Consider the following 20,388-nt stretch of genomic DNA (forward strand, 5'->3'; position numbering starts at 1 on the left):
TGCAGGTGTGGCAATATTTGGGGTAACAACTCTAGAGCAGATTACCTTGGTGCAGAGGCATTGTGGTATAATACACGGAGGAGGTGGGCCATGAGGAAATGCACAGAAGGTGCCATAAATCAGAGCAGCCCCAGGCCTCAGAGCAGACAAAATCAGTGATATGAAAAGGCAGCTCAAATCTACCCTTGCCTGTTGTTGCTCCCCCTCTATATGCGCTTTTCAGGAAATGCAGCCTGCTACTTAGCTCTCCAAAGTAAAAAAAAAAGTCTCAATTTTTTTTCTTGCATCTTACAGCCACACAGGAGAAAGACATATTTTGAATTTACACTAATGGTGTACTGAGATTCCTAGAAATAAGACAAGATAATAAATCTTTCATGTTGTTTGTAATCACTTCAGTAATTTAGGTGGCACAGAGGACCTGTTCAGCAAAACGAAAGCCCTGGAGACCAACAAGAAATGCACTCTAGTCCCAGAAAGATGAACTATCAATAGTATTGCTGGGAAGACTATTATGTCTTGAAAACCGTTGCAAAATGACTAAGGCTATACTTGGACATGCTCTGATACACTCAGTATTAATTTCATAATGAGTTCAACATGTTATTTTCCACTAGCTGTAGTGAGCAGATCTTTAAATGCTAAATACTTCCTATCAAACACAAAGTGAGTGTGCTCTGCGCTACGGAAACGAACGTTTTGTGGCTAAGGCCTGCAGCTAAGGTGTATCTGATTGCAAATGCTACGGGAGTTTCAGGTAAAGAGAAATGTCAAGTTTGTTCCCAAATGGCATATACAAAAGAACAGTGCCATCAATGCACCTTCTTGGCAGCTTTTAGGCTCTGGACTGGAGGTTTTCACAGACTGTGTTATCGGCACTCTGTAGCTACACTGCGCAGCTGAGATTTGGTATCACAAAAGGGATAGGTAGGTGGTGCTTTTGGCACTTGGGAAATTTCTGACACTTTTAGTCCTTCTTCATCCTTTGGCCTCCTGAGCGAGCTTGGAAACAAGCGGAAATTCTGAGGAAGGTATTTGCTACCTATCCATGGGCAAGTCTCCACGGTTTTGCAACAACAGCACGGGGGAGCAGCCTGTGCTGTTTGGACTGGGAGGTTCAGCAGGCCCGGCTGCACGTGCCCGGAGGCACACTTCTGGCTGGCAGGTGACTGCTGGCGAATCTTGCCCCTCTGTTACGCCAGCCGTAGAGGAGGCGGTTGAAGGGTGCACACCTCGGCATCTCAGCCTCTCACAGTGGAGTCCTCTGCCCTAGCTGAAGTTGCGGACAAGGTGGGCTTGTGCTGCGAGCCCCCGAGGGCTGGGTGCTGCCTCCAGCTCCCCCTGCGCGGGGGACAGACCCCTGCAGCAGGTAAGGGGCGCTCGGCAGCTGGGGAGAAGCAACTGGAACCACCGCAGCTGTTTTCTTAACGAATACAAAGGCAGAGCCCGCAGTCCTCACGTAACCCAGAGCCGAAGCACTTGTCAACAAAAAATTATACCAAGCCACTGGGTGTGCTCTGGCCTGCAGGATCCTGCGTGCCCTGGAGGGCAGATTTAGGCTGCGCCTGGCCGGCTGGCAGGTCGGCTATGGGGAGGACAGCGAGCAGGGGCTGAGCGTGGTGTCGAGGAGCACCTCTCCAGGGGACAGCAGCTCCACCCGCAAGCAGGCATCCCACTGTGCACTTCCAGCAAGGCTTGGGCAGATCAGCCAGGCAGAGAAGAGTTTTTCCACATTTACACGCACATCATTAGGCTTAAGGGCTCATGGATTGAGGCTGGAGACACAGTATTTATCTTCAGAAAGACAAGAGCAAAAAGTGCAAATAGAGAGCCTGATTTTCTATGTACTTGTGGAATGGTCATTCAGTCATTGCTGAACCCCAGAATACATAGAGCTGCTACATGACTATTGTGAGGTTTTAATACTAAGAGGATTTAATGAAAACTTGTTCTTACAACTATGAGTAGGAGTTTTCTTTTTGAACGCTAAGCTGTTTAGCAAAACAAGGCACTTGCAAGCAGTTTCAGTGTTGATTCAGTGCTCTTGAAAGCTGCTGCTTGACATCTTACGATCGTTGACAGAGATCCTAACACGGCCTTGAAGTGTCCATGAAATGGATACAGCGCTGTGGTTTAGCGTACATTTTCTGTGCTGCCATTTGAACAGGTCTTAGTCCTCCAGAAGGCAAAGGTCAGTGCCGTTTCTATGCCTCGTCTCTTCTTAGTCTATCCTCTGACCCTGGAAGATGGCTTGTGATATGAACACCTCCCTGTTTAGAGTCACTGCAAGATAAAGCTCACTTTGCATATCGCTTTGGGTAGCCCAAATGGAAAATTTGCTGAGTCCTTCAGTGAATATCGATATGGACTGAGTTTAAACCAGAGAACTAGAAGTAATCTCTAATCTCTCTGTCTCAGCCTGGTTATGACACTTTTTACAAAGCTATTGATCTATTTCCGGATCTGCTCAAGCACGTGGTTCCTACAAACCCGCTGAGATTCTTCCCAAGGCAGATGATGAATTCTGGAACGAGCTGCTTTGAGAGACCGAAGGCATATACTTGTGCTGGTCACCTCGCTTTGAATATGGGTTTGCTCTTGACAGGATACTGACAGTGTTCATCCAGTTTATTTTGGAAATTCTCAGGAAAACAGTTTTCTTAAGCCTACTATGGTACCACGCACTGTTTTCCACAGTTTCAATCTTTGCCTTCTCAGGAAAACTAATTTACCAATATTCAAACTATTGCACTCCTCATAATTGTATCTCTCAGCTTCTAAGTATGCCCTCCTCACCTCACCTCTCCGAGTAAGACCCTCAGACCACGACCTTTTCTCCTTCTCCTGCAATATGACTCGCTTTCCAACAGGAGGACCCAAACAAAACCCATGGTACTCCATGATCCTTTCAACATTTGAAATTCTATCTGTTGTCCTTCCAAGCTACTTTGCACTTGGGAAAATATCTCCTTCGCTCCTGACCTCTTACTACAAAAACAGACGCGTTATATTTTAATAATTTTAATATTTACTGTGGGCATTATTTTCTTACCCAACCCTTGCATATTCACACAATGCTCTCTATTTTGTGGTTTAGAGCAGTAGTTTAAAAAAATCCTCCAACCTTGCCTCAGATACAACCCCATAAACTGAAATGATAGAAGTGTTAACCTTTTATGCTGGCACCTGGCCCAAGATATTAAATATTATCCCATTCTTTTTCTGAAGTCCAGTCACCTAACCCCAGGAAATAAAAAATAGCCCCGATAAATTTCCTATGGTATTGGCATTGAATCCTGAGGAACTTCTAAGGTATCCAAAGGCACTGGACAATCAGAAAGCTATTTTCTGAGTTGAAAGGAAATATATCTAAATCAAATTAAAAGCAGGGAAAAAATCATCTATTTTGATCAGTTTCTTCTGCCCCTTAACTCCTGCCCTAGGCCTTGGCCTATCTGACTCCTGGTAAAAATGTGTGCAAGAAGCAGAAATCTACCAGCAACCATGTAAGAGCACACTAACTGATTAATTCTGAATTGGAAATGGTAGAAGCCAAGGAAAACATTAACTAGAACTTAAATAACAGAAATATGATTTATCAAGTCAGTTTAATTTGTGCCCTGGACACTGCCAAAACTTGTTCATGCTTTTGTACTGAAGATTGATGGCTGGATGGTCTCTCTTTCAGTTTGGAATGAATATGGAATATATTAGCTCCTAGGCTAGTCCAAGCTGAGAGCCAGCTTTCACTACTGGTTACGCTTACTTCTGATTTTTTTTTTCTTTGTCAGATGTTAGATACATTAAAAAGCAAACAAACATACTTCTTGCTAGGTTGGGCCCTTCCCAAGGCAAGAAGCCAATTCTGCCTTCAGTTAAAACCAAGCAAGATCTATGGCTTATGGTTTCAAAACACAAGTCTGATTTTTTGAAACACTTGTGTAGGCTAACAATGGCCCTTTTCAAATTTTGCCGGCTGGTATGTCCAGGCTTATGTGCAGTGTAAACACTTTAACACACCTCTAATGGAAAGAACAGGCACCATTTTTTCCATACCATCAACCTTACCATGCTAAGACTATGGTGTCCCATATAAATTTATTTTTTTTTGAAGGAAAGCTTAGCATGTCTTTTGCACCTCTGGTAGAAAGCATTTCTGAAAAAAATTTGCCGAGTCAAACTTGCAAAACAAAACATTTTAACTTGGAAAGTGGCTTTGACCAAGTTATTTAAATTCTGTATTAATTGACCCCAAAGCATAACTTCTCCCCAAGTCCTTAAATAAAAAGCAGTATTAACTGTTGTAAAGAATATATTAGCAGCAGTCTACCTCCTCTTAAACCTTCTAGATGAATGATGATTTACAATCCAGCAAATCTTCAAGAGAACTAACATTAGCCAATATGGATGCTGGAAAATCTTAGTCTGTTTCAAAATTCATGGTCCAAGAAAGGAAAGCATTAGGATGAGAGGAAAGAACACATTAAAAAAAAAAGATACTTATTGAATTAGACTACACAGTCTCTGGATCTGTTCCCAGGAGTGGTGACTAAGTCTGTAAGGACACATCAATTCTGTGCATCTTGAGTTGGTAGTGTCAGCAGAGGTGCAACACAGTGGGGTGTGGTGGTATTCTCCCTCAGGTCAGAGCAGACTTGCTTTGCAACTAAACCACAATCTTCAGTTTCTCATCTGCTTAAGCTATGAAAGTAACCAATGAACCAACCAACTTAGCTACTTCTAGGGCTGGTCTCCAGTGAGATACTATTACAGAGCTGAGCTTATGCTTCATGCCTTTCACAAGCACAGACAGTTAGGATGTGAGTGGTCTCCATATTATTCATCTCTTATTGGGTGAGAGTAATATGAATGAGGTGGAACCAAAGAAATTCAGTGCCTGATTCCCTGTCTCTTTGATGCTTTCCAGCAATCAACAGGTGGTGACATACTAAGGCTGAAGTTTTTAAGGAAATATAAGATAACTAATTAATTTGTCAAATCCCATTGGAAAGCAATGACTTATGGAACCTAAGGTACCACTAATAATTCCTATCTGAAATAAAAATTCCTTTTTAGTGAGGTTCTCTGAAGTTTAGCTTGTTTTTATTTTGCATTCCTACAGAAGGGCCTGTGATTATTCTGTAACTTCTGAGAACAAAGTCTTCCTTGCAAACCAAGTGCAAAACTAAAGGAAAACAACCCTCCTTGCCTTTTATACATCCGGAGATAAAAGTTGCAAATGTCACAACTCTCTGACAGTAGGTTTGTCCCACTGCTTCGCTTGATCTATGCCTCTGTGTCACCAGTTTACCTTCTCTCTCTCTAATGGTCAATATCCAGACCAAAGGATTTAAAACTGAACAAAGCTCAGCAGCCACAGCATTTTATACAAGCTCTGTGACTGACAGAAGCATTTGTCGGTAAAATGTTGGTGGTCCACTTCATTTATGCATGATCAAAGTCCTTAAATCTGAGCTTTCTTTTAGTTGTGCCAAGTTATGTTTATCTGCAGTTTTGTTCTGTTTATTCTGGCTGAAAGGAGAAGTTCAGACTTCTTTGGATCTGCTGATCTGCTGCTGGACTGTTTCACCTCTGAGTGATAGGTGTTTAGATAAGGACTGATTTTTCCTCTTTGCACCAGATGGCAAACTTTAGGTAAAAAGAGAGAGCTGATGACTATGAAGTTGTGACAACATGAGATTGTAAAAGATTCGTTATGAAAAAAGCTAATCAGCTCAACTGTACTGGCAATCCTCAATAGAATGGCATAAAATACTGCCATGCAGACTGTCTGTATTTCAGCAACACATGAAATGATAACTGTGCATAATGATTAATGCTGCTTTCATAAACCACATCACATCCTACAGATGAGTGGTTCCCTTCTGTCTGGTGCAAGTGCTGCTACTGCTAAGTTTATACTTCTACTCTCTCTCTCTTGTCACTGCCACTGTAGCCTTGCCTAGGCCTGCCCAATAGTTCCTCCTGCTTTCTAGATCCCTGTTTCTTCAGCCCTTGCCTCCCCCTCATGAAAGCTAACTTTCCCTGCTCCATGAGCTCCTGGGACCGACTTCTTGCCCACCTGCCCCACTCCCTGTGGCTCCCCACTCGTGCCTTGCACCAGCCCCGCTTCCCCGCCTCCAGCAAACTGCACCCTGCCCAGGATGACGCCAGGACACAGCCAGCCTGGGGCCTCTGCTTTGCCACTCAGCTCTAGCGATGGCTTGTCCCTCTGGTTGGACGTAGGCTGTCCTGCTCTAGTGAATTGGAGTCAGATGATTAGATTGTTTTGTAATTACATATTATTAATACCAATAATATTTGGCAGATCCTTGGAGATGCCTCTCATTCACATTCCTCCAGGGACAGGGGCTACATGAAATACGTGTTAGACTGTGAGTCTGTTAGATCCAGCACTAATTATTGGAAAGGTACTGGTGTCACTTGGCCTGAGTTTTGCTCGAGTTTTTAGTTTCCATCAGCTGGGTAAGAACTGGACATGCAGAATTTACCTGTTAGGAATAGCATAGCTGTCTTTGATCTGCCAGTGCATAACAAACAACTCTAGAAAGCTTCTCAGCTTATTCACTTTGTGAACTCCTCAGTCCTTCTTGCTCCATGAATTTCATCACATCACTGGCGACATACTCGAGCTGATGATCTGTCTTGCTTTCATAGTACATCTCCCATCCCAAAGGAAAGTGATGTGCTAATCAACATTCAGAACAACAAACAGGATCTAACTGGAGCAAGTTACGCCAGTGCTCGGACTGACCTAATGAAAATCAATGTATTTATAAGATCACTAATGACTCCGTTGTCATTAAGACTTCCTTTCAATTCCTAACTTAGTGATAGCTTCCCTCAAAACATCATTCTGCCCTCAGAAATGGTAAAGAGTACTCACGTTTCTAAAACACAAACATACCTGTAAATGCCCTCCACAAGGATGATAATTTTTTTCCAAGCTCTGTGGCTTCGAGGCTGCCCATATATTATTGCATCCTTCAGTAAACTCTCAAGACTCTGCACATCTTTATTTAAAAATAAGGAAAAGGAGAAAGTAAAAGATTAACATAAAGACTTTTCCAAAGAACTTTCAATTTTCTTCTGGATGCTATTTTTTTGTATACAGAAGAGGACAACATTAAAAAAAACATATCACAAAGATAAACTTCCTTTGTTAGCAGGCAAGACCCAGTAATTTATTTAATTTACTGGAACACAATCTAGTGACATAAAGAGTTAAAAAAAAAGCTTTCTTTTATGCACCTTATCCAGGAAATAAAATTTAATTTCTAGAAATTCTTAGCTTACATTTTTATTTAAAGGTAAAATGGAACTCCTTCTGCTAACTGCAGAGGTCAATTGTCAGCTGTTGACGATATGCATAATGTCTCAAGGCTTTTTGAACAGTGAGTTTTCAGTCACTTTCCAGCATCACCAAAGGCACATGAATAAAACGGACTGCTTCAACAAAGGTTTGGATCAGGACGCAGAAGCACGTTTGGATAGCAGTAAGAGAAGTCTTGTCCTTCTCAAGAAGGAAAGAGAGTGAAAGAATGCTCAAAAGAGAGGGAGACGCAAGTGGATAGACACACATTGCATAGATATCCTAATTCTGTGCCAAAATGCCTAGCACTAGCATGACTTCAATAAAAGGAGGCCTGGAGCAACGTTAGAAACCTTGCCGCTTTCTCAAGAGCTGAGTGTGGATAATCTCACAAGATACTTTAAGGAAAGCCACTGATGTTTTGAAAAACATGAAAGGGAAGAAAAAAGAAATACACAGAAATAAGGGTCAGATCAAAATGTGGCTCTCACTGCGGAGTTGAAATCTAACCAGCATTCCGGTGTCCGAGTGTGAATGAACACTCTACAAAATGAATTATTCTGGTACTTTTCAGGAATCTATATAAACATTTCAAAATTTTTTCAAAGAAAGTCTTACAGAGACTCCCAAGACTCCCAATATTACTAGAGATCAGATTTAATCGTGGGTTGGAAAAAATTAATGGCATTTTTTCATGACATAACTCTACCGTTTCAGCAAGACATCTTAATGCAGTTACTGTAACCTTCCAAAATACTACAATGCTAATCTTTAAAATATAACTCTTCCATCTTAGCTATATTAATGTTGACCTGTAGTTCAGTTGACTGAAACCAGGCCATTTGCACAGTAACTGTCCACCATGCATAACCTGTGACCTCCCTGACTACTGCCATTTACTGATCTCAGTGAAAGATAAATCTTAGAAACACCCATGCCCTTCTGTACCTTACAGTGTAATCTCTTGACCTAGCAAAACTTTGCTATAACTTCTGAAGTGCAACACATGCACTGTAAGTTGCAGCTTAATTCAGCTGCGCAGTCATCAGTGCAGCTGGATGAGCCTCGAGATAGAAATGTTATTATGAATAATACAACGCATACAGCACAGTTTCCACTAGATGGCAATCAAGGAAATAAAAGTTTGCCAGTGCTTTAAAAGGAATGTATACGTCATCTGACAGTTTGCAGCTTTTGCCTATTTCATAATAGAGAGCTGCTCACCTTCCCTTCTGTGTCCAATAGGTAATATTCAGAAATCATTTACAGTTCTGAGAATTAAAGGTCTCCACAGGATGACACAAAGCTCACGGGTTACAAAAATGAAGGAAGACTGCCAGTCACTCAAGGTGGAATTTAGGCACCCTCTTTTCTTTGCTGAATTTAACTGGGTCTTGGTCACCTAAATCTTGCTGGGACTTTTGAAAGTCTCCTCTGAAGCATACAAGGTCTTTCGATTCAGTGCTCTGTCTGTATGGCAGTCCAAACTGATGCTAGACTTCGGGAAAGTCAGTTTGCCCGAATCTCAAAAACGAAATCATAACTTGAAGACTCAATTGTTCTAATATATATCCACACAGAAAGAAAAGAAGGAAAGAGGGGAGGACAAAGAGCTAAGTTAGAAAATACACGGATGTGAACAGCTCCTCTGTCCAAACTAGTGTAGAAGGAGAGACTGCAGATAGGGAAGAACCTCTCTGAGACATGAGCTTGCCTGACTTAACGCATCATGTAGTCCTGCTGGAGTCCTGGCTAAGGACGTGTGTGTTTGCAGGACCCCTTTGCTTTTGATATCTCATTCTGAAAAACATGTATATGTGTCCCTTTCTTAATCTTTTAACAGTCAACACATACTTTGTTAAGGTGCAGACAAATTTTACTGCCCCTTTTACTCTGTGCTTGTAGTCTCTTATTTGGAAAGGGGAAATTGGAAGGAGAAGAAAATCTGTTACCTTTAATCTTCTCCTGTAAGACTTCTCCTGTTACTCAGGTAAAATAAAGATGCAGCGGTCTCTATGTACATGTGCTTGGACTTTCCACATAGCAGGCTATATTGAATGCCAGGAAATAAAGAAAACAGTACATCCCCAGCTGACTTTCTAATATCATATTATTTGCCTATTAAATATAGTTAGACTCTAAAACAGTGTGGCAGGGATGAGTTGCAGAAGTCCATCTTGAATAACCAGTTATACGGAGAATAACTGTTCTCTCTTGTTTGACCGTGACTAGCCTGGGATCCTCAGCAGTAAAGGCTAACAACCCTTCACCGGGCCCAGGAGGTGGTGTTAGGAATTTCACTTGATCGATTAGTTAAAGCACAACCGAACCTAACCTTGCCTCAGTTTCCACTTACTACCTGTGACATACTGTCTACATATGAAGGATAAGGTTTCCAAAGCAGGAACTGTGGTTTGTTGTTGTTGTTTTTTTTAAATTAGAACTCAATCTAGTGAGGATATGTAAAATCCTCTTTTGGGATCCTTCAGAGTTACTTCAACAGAAACAATAGCAGCAACATCTGCTGCTGGTTCTTGAGGTGAGCCTGGACCTGGGCGGGCAGCAGTGTGTCATGCTGCCTCCAGTGCAGGCGAAGCCCAGACTCCTGCAGGGTGCCCCTGCCCTCTCCCAGGCATGCTCTGCATCTCCTCATGGGATACACTGTCTCCACCCCTCATCCACCCATCCTTACATTACAGTGCTGGAGATGACATCGCCTTTCCTCTGTGTGGGCTGAAAGCCTCCTGTGTGATGACAGCTAAATCCTTTGCAATTAAAATAAAAAGGCCCCTACTATCCTTAGCATGTTTTTCCTTCCTTCTCCTTTGTGTTTGCCGCTCTCGCTTTCCGTTTCTCCCACTTTGCACTCTCGTACAAGTTCACGCACAGTCTGTGGCTGGAATGAGCCACTATTTTGAAACACATCTTGAAAATCTTGCCCTCCTTCCCCCATGTTTTCCTGCCATTCCAAGAACTGGGAAACTACAATCATTTTAAGAATCAGACTGGCAAGTGAATGCCTGATGACCACAAAGCCTCCCTAATTAGCTTTGGCTACTGCAAAGGGGAAGCGGAGAAATGCTGTATCCCCCTGTGGGCCTGTTGTCTCCCCCTTCTCAGCCTCCCATGCAATGGGCTCCCTCGCGCAGCAGTGCATCTTCTGCAGTGTCCGGCCCCTCCTCTCTCCCTGCACCCTTCCCAGGCTCTCTCCTTGTGGAGGTGACTTGAGTTCCTCCTTCTGATGCTGCCCCTCCTTGCAGATCTCTAAAGCAACAGCAAAACCACCAAAAGACATTTTTGTTGGACTAAACAGTACCTATAGGATTTTAAATAGTAGTTTGCATTCTAGTAGAAACTAGCCTTTGAAAAGTCCTTGACTGCTGGCACAGCTCTGAACAGCAAGAGAGTCCTTGGAGTTGTTTCTCTGAAATCACAGCACTGATTACCTTTCTGTGGAAGGGGTCAGGGGGTGCTTACTGCAGCCACCGTAACAGGCTGAGGATCCCCTCTCTGCCCCCCCCAAGTGAATACTTAGCTCTGTGAAAGTGAGGAGCCCTCAGCTCAGGTCTACTTCCTACTCACACTTAGCAAGTCAGACATGGCTTTTTCAAATCAAAGAGGGTGAATGCAGACACAGCATGCTAGGAGCAGGATATACCAGTCTTCTCTTTGTGGCAGCGTCTGTATGTGTCACAGGGAAATACATGCCAAACTGGATTACACTGTGGTCCACCTATCTAGTGCAATGATCTTGTCTCTTCTAGTGGCCAGAGGCTTTAAAGAAGAAAAAACCTTAGTGGGTAAAGTGCCTTTCATCCTGCTCTGTAATAGCTAGAATAGTGCCCTCTCTTCTTAAGTTCAAGGGCCACTTAAACCTTTGGGGAGGGGAAAAAAATACCTTGTACTAAGTTAATGCAAAGACTCATTTGCAACCAAAGAAAAATTTGGCTAATTTTTAACCATCCATTTGTTCCTTTTGTTTTCCCCATTTTATCTGTTTGCTTGCTTACAGACATGCAACGGTAAGTTTTCCACTTCTTTTCTTTCTTTCTTTCTTTTTTTTTTTTTTCTTTGCTGAAATATATATTCGCGCTGAAATCTAACGGCCTTCTACTGGCCTAAAATTTCTTTCAGTGTTAACTACAACAGCTCCAGTGTGTTTACGAGGTGTCCTCATGGCACACACACATGAACCCCAAAGCAATAATTTAACCGAGCGGATTGAGAAATGCTAGAGTTGGATTAACATAAATTCACATCTGTTGTCCAAGCAGGAGACCTACATTTTGTTTAGAAACCTGTACAGATCACGCCTGCATGACACAGATCTGTCATCAACCACCTGATTTGTGAGAACTCTCCCAAAACCCTTAGTATCTTCACAACACTCTGACAAGGTACCTAAGGAGGTGTTAGGGATATACTACTCTGATCCCCAGTTTTTAGATGTGGATCCAAGCACCAGAGTAGAGACCAGATTTTCATCTAACCAAGGTACTTGGTTGTGCTTTGCAATTGCCTGCCTTCTTCATACTATCACATACTCTGATTGCATGCTGCAATGAAGAGAACTGGATTTTTTTTTTTTTACCACACAGCCTGATTTCTGTGAATAGCCATGTCAACCTGAAAATGTGACTGCAATTTACTTGTCTGATGTCACGTGGGAAAAATGCAGTAGAACTAGGATGAAAAAACAAAGCTCAAGCCTTGTCAGCATCCTCTTATACAGGCAAATATGAACAGAATTCACCTGGATGTAGATAGTCAGAAGCACATTCATCTGTCCAATGAATGAATAAAGATAGGCTCTCATCCAACACCGGTACAAGACCCAGAACTGCTGTGACACAAAACCCTTGATAAAATCACAGGCTGATTAATATATAGCTATTTGGTTTTACTTTTCCTGCTTTATTAGAAAGGTTAAGGGATTTTGGCTAATATTTAACCAAGAAAAAGGTCAGAGGTTCTGAAAAAATGCTTTAAAATACGTGACATTAGTAAAAGATTGTCTTAAACATAAAACAGTGATAAGTAAGTCTCTTCCTGGGCTACAATATTCAGTGTTTTTATTCCCACTGCTGCAGGAAATAAAGGCATCTGAAAGTGTATCCCCAATATACCTGAAAGGGCCTGAGACCCCTTGTGGGTCACTTGAGGAGGGTGGCAGATGCTCTCTGGAGCCCAGACATGATCAGGGTAACACCAGACACCTGGCACAAGCTGGCAAAGGCCATGCCACTACTGCCACTGTGGTGGAGAGAAGTTTTAGCCTCCCTTCCTCTTGCTACCCTGCACCAGCTGCTGGGCCATGCTGCTGGCACCATGGCATTTCACGTGCTGAAGTGCAGCTTCTTCTCACTCCCTAGAAAATCGCTGCACGGGAAATGGCAACTTGAATGATGCCCACACCACAGCAGGGGAGAAGACAGGCAGACGCTTTATGGGCAAGACAGAACTGTTCTAGCTCACTAAAAACAGTAAGTATTGCTTCGTATTTTCACCAAACAATTTTGCTCAGTTCCACACTCATGTCTGGGGTTTTGAAAACAGGCCTGGGTCGATCTACTACTGCTGGAAACACAACCTATAATCTCTATTTATGAGCCTGACAAATTCCATCTCGAATCTAGTCGGATTTAAAGCTCTTACCACGGAGTTAAGAAATCGTACAGATTGCTCTAAAAGAGAGAATTATTTCAGCCCCCAAGGTGCAGGCAGAAGGGCTCAGCAGCAGAGTGCTCAGCGCTGGTAAGAAATAAAAGAAAACGGAACTGGATGCAAGAGCGCTTATTTTTAAGCCATGAGCTTCGTAGTCACATGGCAGGTAACTGCAAGATCTCCTCCGTACCTCATCTCATTTCACCAGCAGCAACCTAAAGGACATTCAATGAGACTGAAAAAGGCTGGGTGATGCACAGGAGAAAAATTTTAGAAGACCACGTATCACTTCTTACAGTGCAAATGTCAAGGAGATGGTCAGAGCAAATTTCAGTCATTAGATGACCGTCTTCAGGAAACAGAAAAGCTGTGATCCACCAACTGGCCTCACATTGCTACTTGCCTCTTCCTGAGTATTGTGCCACCAGCTGTTAGGTTAAACTAGGCTGGATAAGTGTACCTGTGCTTCAGCTATAGACCATGCATGCTCGTGGAGAGGTACGTTTCACTCTACCTACAACGAAAGACCCTGCTGCAAATCAGGACTGACCCCATGAGCAGGCAACCTGCAGATTTGAATTGCAATCCCTTTCAAAAAGGAAAAGACGGCCCTAATTGCATTGAAGTGGGTGCAGAAGACTACACCTACACTGCAGAGTGGGTGCTCCAAGGAGCACGCACAAAAACTCAGAAGTCACTGGAACAGAAAATGCCCCTTAGAGGTTGAACGCCCTGTGACCTACCGGGGCTACCCTGGCAGGGTGAAGACTAGCAACCCTACTAAAGAAAGCCCAGAGGAAAGGAATGCTCCATTCAGCAGTTTTTGGTTATAGGACTGAACTGGAGGATTTTCCTAAATTTCTCTCACATGGGTGACCTGCGGGTGTGCCTGTGTGTTTCTCTCCATTCCAGCCTATAAATTCCAGTCCCCTGTTTACGAGGAAAGGTTTGTTCACTGGCAGTCAGCTACATTCCTATGTCCAAATAAAAACGAACTCACAGCTCCGTGGCTCGTTTTTGCTCTCTCATCTACCTTAAGGCTTGAAAACCTTCTCATGCAACTCAGTTGTGGAATGCTTTTCTCAGAAAGGAGACATATCCAAATGCCTTTTATTTTACTTGGGAGAAGCACAGATGCCTAACAATTTTGTCAGTTTTAGGAAAACTATTCAGATTTTTCTGTGAAAAGTGTAATCACTAGGACAGTCACCCATTTATTAAAAATAAATTCAATTAACTTTTGTAAGAATAAGAATTATGTGAGACATCACCTTAGTGATGTATAGGGATTACTTACTAGTGAAATAAGTACAATTATTTACTTTTGCATAATGACAAATAGATCCAATATTACAGATTATATGCTCTGAAATGAAATAACATAATTTTACATTCTTACAGAATTAGTTACGGAAAACACTTTGAAGGATGCATGTGCAGAAGTAACACTTTTAAAATGGCAATTTTTCCTCTCCTGTTCTAAGATAAAATTTTCACAGACAAATTTCCCTATAATTTTTTTCTGAAAAATGTTTCCATTTGAGGGGGAAAAAAAGGGAGGGCGAGAGAGATTTGCAATGTCAAACTTGTTAGAAAACAGGAGGTCTAGAACACACTGTGCATGTTTTTTGAATTTTCCTGAATTCAGGAAACGGCTGGTTCAGAAAATATCCCATTGCTTCACTAAATCATTACATAATTAGTCCTCCTCATTTTGACAACCATTTATAGTAACTGCAACAAACATTATTCACACCTCATCCTTCTCTCAGTGCACCTTCTATACATATGTAACCAAGGAAGTCAGAGCCAAACTAAATACATTCTAGGCAGTTCTACCAAGGGTATTACACAGCATTTCAAAAGAGAATGATGCAAGCAATACGGAACATGGAAAGGGTCTGCTTTCTCAAACTGCATTTGGACAGCAAAAAAGGTAAATTCAAAATCTGCTGGCCAATTTGAATTTAATTTTTGAGTATAACTACACAGAGAGCATGTCTGAGTAAGGCAGTAAGGACTGGCATCTCTTCTACTGTGCGTAGTATAGGGCAATACTGGGTCAAAGAGTATGCTCGTAACTTGGCACAGCTCCAAATGAGACGAGCCAACTCATGTCGGCAGACAGCTTGGCTTCATACTTACATGTAAGAATGAAATGCATATTAAGCCTAATCTGTCTGGGAATAGGACTTGGTTTTACTCTTTGTTTCCTTTCTTTGCACCTTTCTAGAGAATCATTGCAACCGCTTGTCAGAAGGCCTTAAGCAAGCCTTTGTCACAGAAAGCCCTCCAATTGGGGGTAGGGGCCAAGTTCTATAAAGGGTCATTGATTTCACTTTAGGAAATGACACATATCAATCCCCTCTTCTCAGAAGGGAGGGGTGTTGCCTTCTACCAGAACGCAGACGAGGGTTTCACAAAGTAAGACAGAACACATCGCTACCTGATGCTGAAATTAGTGCTTATTAAAGATTTTGCAGTGGCAAGTCCTTGTGTGAAGTTTTCTATCCCTCCACAGGGACAATACAACATAAGGAACCTTCCCTTTGCATCAAGCAGTATAACATGGATAACAGCTTACTTCTCCTGTTTGTAAGCATGACTACAACAGCACTAAGAGAGTCTGACATTTTGGGTGCGTGTCTGTGCCTGTATATATGCTATATCTCCACATGCTAGCAAGAGGGATAATCTGGTAGCAACACAGCTCTGATCTAGCAAAGCAACAAGCACCTGCCTAACTAGAATGAGAAGAATTCTCATAACACGAGTTGGTAGTTTAGGTCATGTGTCCTTCATTTTTTGCTATACAGACTTGCATTACACTACTCTCGGACAGAAAGAGAACAATGTTGTCTACTTGGTTTTAGGTGAAACAGTGTGCGTCCTACAAAGGCAGTGATGCTGGATAACCATAACCACTGCTACCTTTCTCAACACACAATTTATTTTCTCCAAAGCAAACAGCACATAAACGTATTTCCACACATGTGATTTTAAGAGCGTCAAAACATTTTCTTTTTGCGGGTGGCAGATGACAACTGTGCCTGAAAGGGATTGTATAACTTGGCTATGCTTGCAGATATGGACTACACCTATCTGAAGGATTTTCTGGTTGTCTTCCGCGAGTGCTACAGTTGGCATTCTCTGAGGTCTGCTTCTAGTGAGCCAAGGCCATGCTCTGTAGTGCCAGCCATGCTACACTGCAGGGAGGTCATGAGCAGTGAAGTGCCTTGGATGAAAGATGGTCCACTCACTGTGACTGGTCAGTGAAGAACCTATGAAAAACCGTATTGGTCAGACCAAGGTCGACAAGGCCCAGTATTCTATCTCTGATGGCACCAATAGGAGATCTGTTAGGCACACTGCTTTGCCTGGCCACTTCCTACAGTCTGCTCCTCTCAAACTCCACAATTATCCTCAACTGTTAGGGATGCTAGAAGGCACATCCCTGATTATTCCTTTCAATATCCACGTATGAACTAGTCTGCTCATGAATTGATCTGATCTCTTTTGGACCTACTTGTGTAACTCCACAGCCTTCTGTAGCAGCAGCTTTCAGAAGTTCACTACCTGCTGTGTGAAGAAATGCATTTTTTCTTATCTGTTTAAAATGACCTTCTACAAGCTTCACTAAGTGCTTTCTAGTTCTACTACTTGTCATTAGACAAGGAAATTGTGGTGATGCCTAACTCATGGTTGTGATTAAAAAGATGCTTAAAGTTAAGAACTTCCTAACCACGGAACCCGTACAGAGAAGCTTCACAGTGGGCTGAGAGAAAGACCATGAATGTGTGAAGCTTCTTTGTATGAAGTGCTCCGTAAGTGCAACTCAGATTAAGACTCAAGGCCTATAAAATTGTGATGACAAAAGCTAACACTCAAATTCCATACAGTATTTCCGTAAGTTTCCACAATTTCATTGTGAAAATTAGTTAAGGTAATGTCTCAGAAATGGCATACAAGACTAACTTTGGCAAATCAGATATCTGATCTAGAAAACAATGAGTTTTTCCAAGCCAGCTTCGGTGGGCTTCCACTAATGTTTGCTGAGGTGCTTAAAGGGATTGTCTAAGTTTTCCAATGCTAGACTGGTACTTGATAGACTAGGTCGCTATTGTTTTCAGGTTCATGCAATATTTACGCAAACCTTCAGTTTTTATTTGTCATAAGCCCAAGCAGAGGCTGATTAGGTATCAGCTTCTTGGAAGTGGAACGAAATGTTCAAAGATGGTTAAAGACTGCATTCCTTAAAGTAAGGATCACAGCCCAAAGTGATGTCTTCAGTGCTTCTGTAGGAATTGAGGGCAATAGGCTCTTCAGATTGAAACAGTCTTGGAAACACGGCGGGAAACAGCACAAGCCATCTGGGTTGCACACAGTGCTAGATGAGTAGAGAGGCTGAGAACATTTGGATGTGGGTAGTGAGAGGTCATCCTGCAAGATCTGATGCAAACCTAAGTTTGAGTGAGATAAGGCACTGAACAATCTAAGGAAAAGCTGAGAGAATGCTGGTACGGAAGCTATGCCCAGCATATCTAGATTGTGAAAATGGACCAAGTTTGCGTATGTTATGGGCCAATCTATAAATAATTACTTCTGTAAAAATATTCTGGTTCAGATGATCTTTAATTCTCCAGTGATCTTCACAAATTGCTTCTTGTCCAAATTATGAATAGCTATTAATTATAACAACATCTTCTATTACAATTATAGTGTGCCTTTCATTCCAAGGGAACCCTAAGCCTTTTATAACATATACATAATTCATTTTTGCTCACCTCAGGGCTCAGCACAATGTTTAATAGAGAGCAGGGATTGTATTAGCTATTAGCAAAGGCGAGCAGACCTCTTTTTCTCATTCCTCACCACTTATCCAGCTTCTTAACCTCTGCTGCAGTTACTGCCTGGTGGCAATAGCGGGGTTGGAAAGGACAAATGCAAGGGGGAATAAGGGCAAGAATAAGGGCAAAGAACAAGCTCTTGTCATCAAAGCTAGTCATAACGTCTCTAACTGTGACCACATCAACATTAACTATATAAAAGTTAAAAAGCATGAGCATTTAAGGGATAATTATGTGATTACAAAGCTAACGTGTACAGAACACCTAGGAATTCAGGGCAGCAATTTCAAAGGGATGCCACATGAGTGTAACTGTGGTCGCATTGAACGTGCTAGAAACAGAGACAGGAACGTGAAGCATTTCTGAGAAATCACGCTTGCTGTATCTTATTGTAAGTATGTTGGATGAAAGTTGATTAAAATGACAACAACAACAACAACAACAACAACACCTTTTCAGCAGCACACAGTCATTCAGCATGTTAAAAAGACACTAAAAAGGTGAAGACTCCAGGTTTTGAAAATTAAAGTCCGACCTTATGACCCAGATCATGCACAAGAGTAATTATACATAGCTAATTCTTTCCCCTTAGAAATCACTCATAATAGGAACAGTTAAATCCTTCTGCCTGGATAAAAGCGTTATTGAGGAACTGACAGCGAAGCATGAACTGAAAAGAAGCACTCTTGCCTTGGAGGTGCAAACATCTACATCACTAAATATTTCCAACTTCAATACTCACTATTATGCTTGAAGATTTTTATAGTAGCACCTGAAAGCCTCGCACCAAGAACAAGAGAAGTGTGGTTCAACTCATCACTTAAAATGAGGCAGCCCTGTGGAGAAGGAGTACAGTAAGCATCTGCATGAATTGTGAGGCTGTCCACAAGTCTGCACGTGTGTGTGCACAGACATCGGTGTCTATCATACAACACTGCACCAATTAAGCTGTAAATTTTAAAGGTGAATTAGAATTCCCCCCCCCCCCCCTTCCTGGGGATGCCAGGACTTCACTGCAAAGGCAGACAGACTGTGGTAGTGGATTCTCAGAAATTCCTGGGAGGTGTGAAGGGATCAAATATTTCCTGTAACTAGGAAATAATGAATACCTCTAGTGGAGACTGACCGTTTTTTAGTAAAATCAAGTGATATCAGTTCTTCTGTCACCCGTCTACAGTCTCTTTTGTGTTGCAAGTGAAATGCAGCTTTATCAGCCACAGCCATATCTGTAAAGACCGCGTGGTAGTAATGTAAGTAGCAGTTACACTTAAGCTGGGCTGACAACTGCTCTTTGGGTTGCATAAATAAGAACAGGACAGATCGATGCCACATATATCCCACTTTCATTAATGTCTTAGTGGAGCCTAGGCACTAGGCAAAATCTATCTCTTTTTCTGATACATGAACACACACAATTTACCTACGGTCACTTTTTCAATGTGTAACTCAGTTGAAAACTCATTTTCTTTCTAAAATCTAAAAAAAATGCAGGAGAAATAACTTTGCATGTTATATTAACAGGATTCAGGATTCATGGTCAAAATTCAAGCTGGAACTTTAATTTGGCTCTGCTTCTATTGTAGGCTTTATGCTGTAGTGTTTCATTACTCAGTTGGAGGGCAAAACAACATTAGGTGAATATTTGTTTTAGAAATACAGATTACACCAAACTTGCAAGATATTTAACACAAATCTGCCCAGAGTCAAGTGCGCAGAACTCACAGTAAGAGTTATGTATGTGTATCTGGACAACAAAATGTAATTACCAGGTTTAATTATAGGGGTAAACTTAGAGATCAATCTCCTTAACATAGGGCAATTGCATAATGTCATACTAAAAATCCTCGTTCTTTATTTGTGCCACTCGTTAAATACTTACCTCGAACTATCCCAGCAATAACAGAATCTCCACATGAGGCTTTCTACATGAGGGACTTTTTTATGCTGTTATTCATGTCTGCAATTTCATAAATTTTCCTCTCAGTTCTTTGTACCCATTTCCTCTGAAATTACCGTACAACTTCTCCAGCACCATTGCAGGCTGAAATTCATGTCCTGGGCAGCTTGAGCATTTTCCCCCAACCCTTGTATACACGTATTTGAGAAATCTCTTAAAAGCTGGATCTTTCTTCAACAGTGAATTAAGAAGTGACTTCACCTCTAGCCTAGTGTGTTGGAAGAAATCTTGGTCATACATCACACAGTGAGCTCATTCCATCTCCACCAAGAGGGAAATACTGTTTCACATTTGCACTGACTAAAGAGGAATTTGCCAGTAAACAGCACAGTGTATCAGCTCATTATGTTGGGAGCTGTGACGAACAAAATGATGGATTTTCATGCCTTTGTGTTAGGTATCCCAAATTCTTATTTGTTCTTGCAGCACAAATAAGAACCCAACTTCTGTCACATGGCCTCAGCTTTGGTCTTGTCTTTGCTGCCAGCTTTCAACGCTGGCCAGAGGTCCATTCATCAGGAATGACACCACTGTGTTTCCTCTTTTCTGAAAGTGTTACAAAAACATCCTAATCATCCTCTTCAATC

At 41.9% G+C, this 20,388-nt stretch overlaps 1 protein-coding gene across 5 annotated transcripts in view; it reads right to left on the reverse strand.

The window, feature by feature from the left end:
* The window catches only part of SPTLC3 (serine palmitoyltransferase long chain base subunit 3), a 117,644-nt gene that overhangs the window by 23,051 nt on the left and 74,205 nt on the right, over positions 1-20,388 (reverse strand). For all 5 annotated transcript variants that reach the window (XM_068940237.1, XM_068940240.1, XM_068940239.1 and 2 more), the window contains 2 exons: positions 18,587-18,680; positions 6,929-7,034 (listed from right to left, as the gene is read on the reverse strand). In XM_068940237.1, the coding sequence (XP_068796338.1) occupies positions 6,929-7,034; positions 18,587-18,680 (200 nt within the window). The remainder of the gene's footprint in view (positions 1-6,928; positions 7,035-18,586; positions 18,681-20,388) is intronic.

The sequence above is a fragment of the Struthio camelus genome, chromosome 3 (genome assembly GCF_040807025.1).
Source record: "Struthio camelus isolate bStrCam1 chromosome 3, bStrCam1.hap1, whole genome shotgun sequence".
NCBI lineage: Eukaryota > Metazoa > Chordata > Aves > Struthioniformes > Struthionidae > Struthio > Struthio camelus.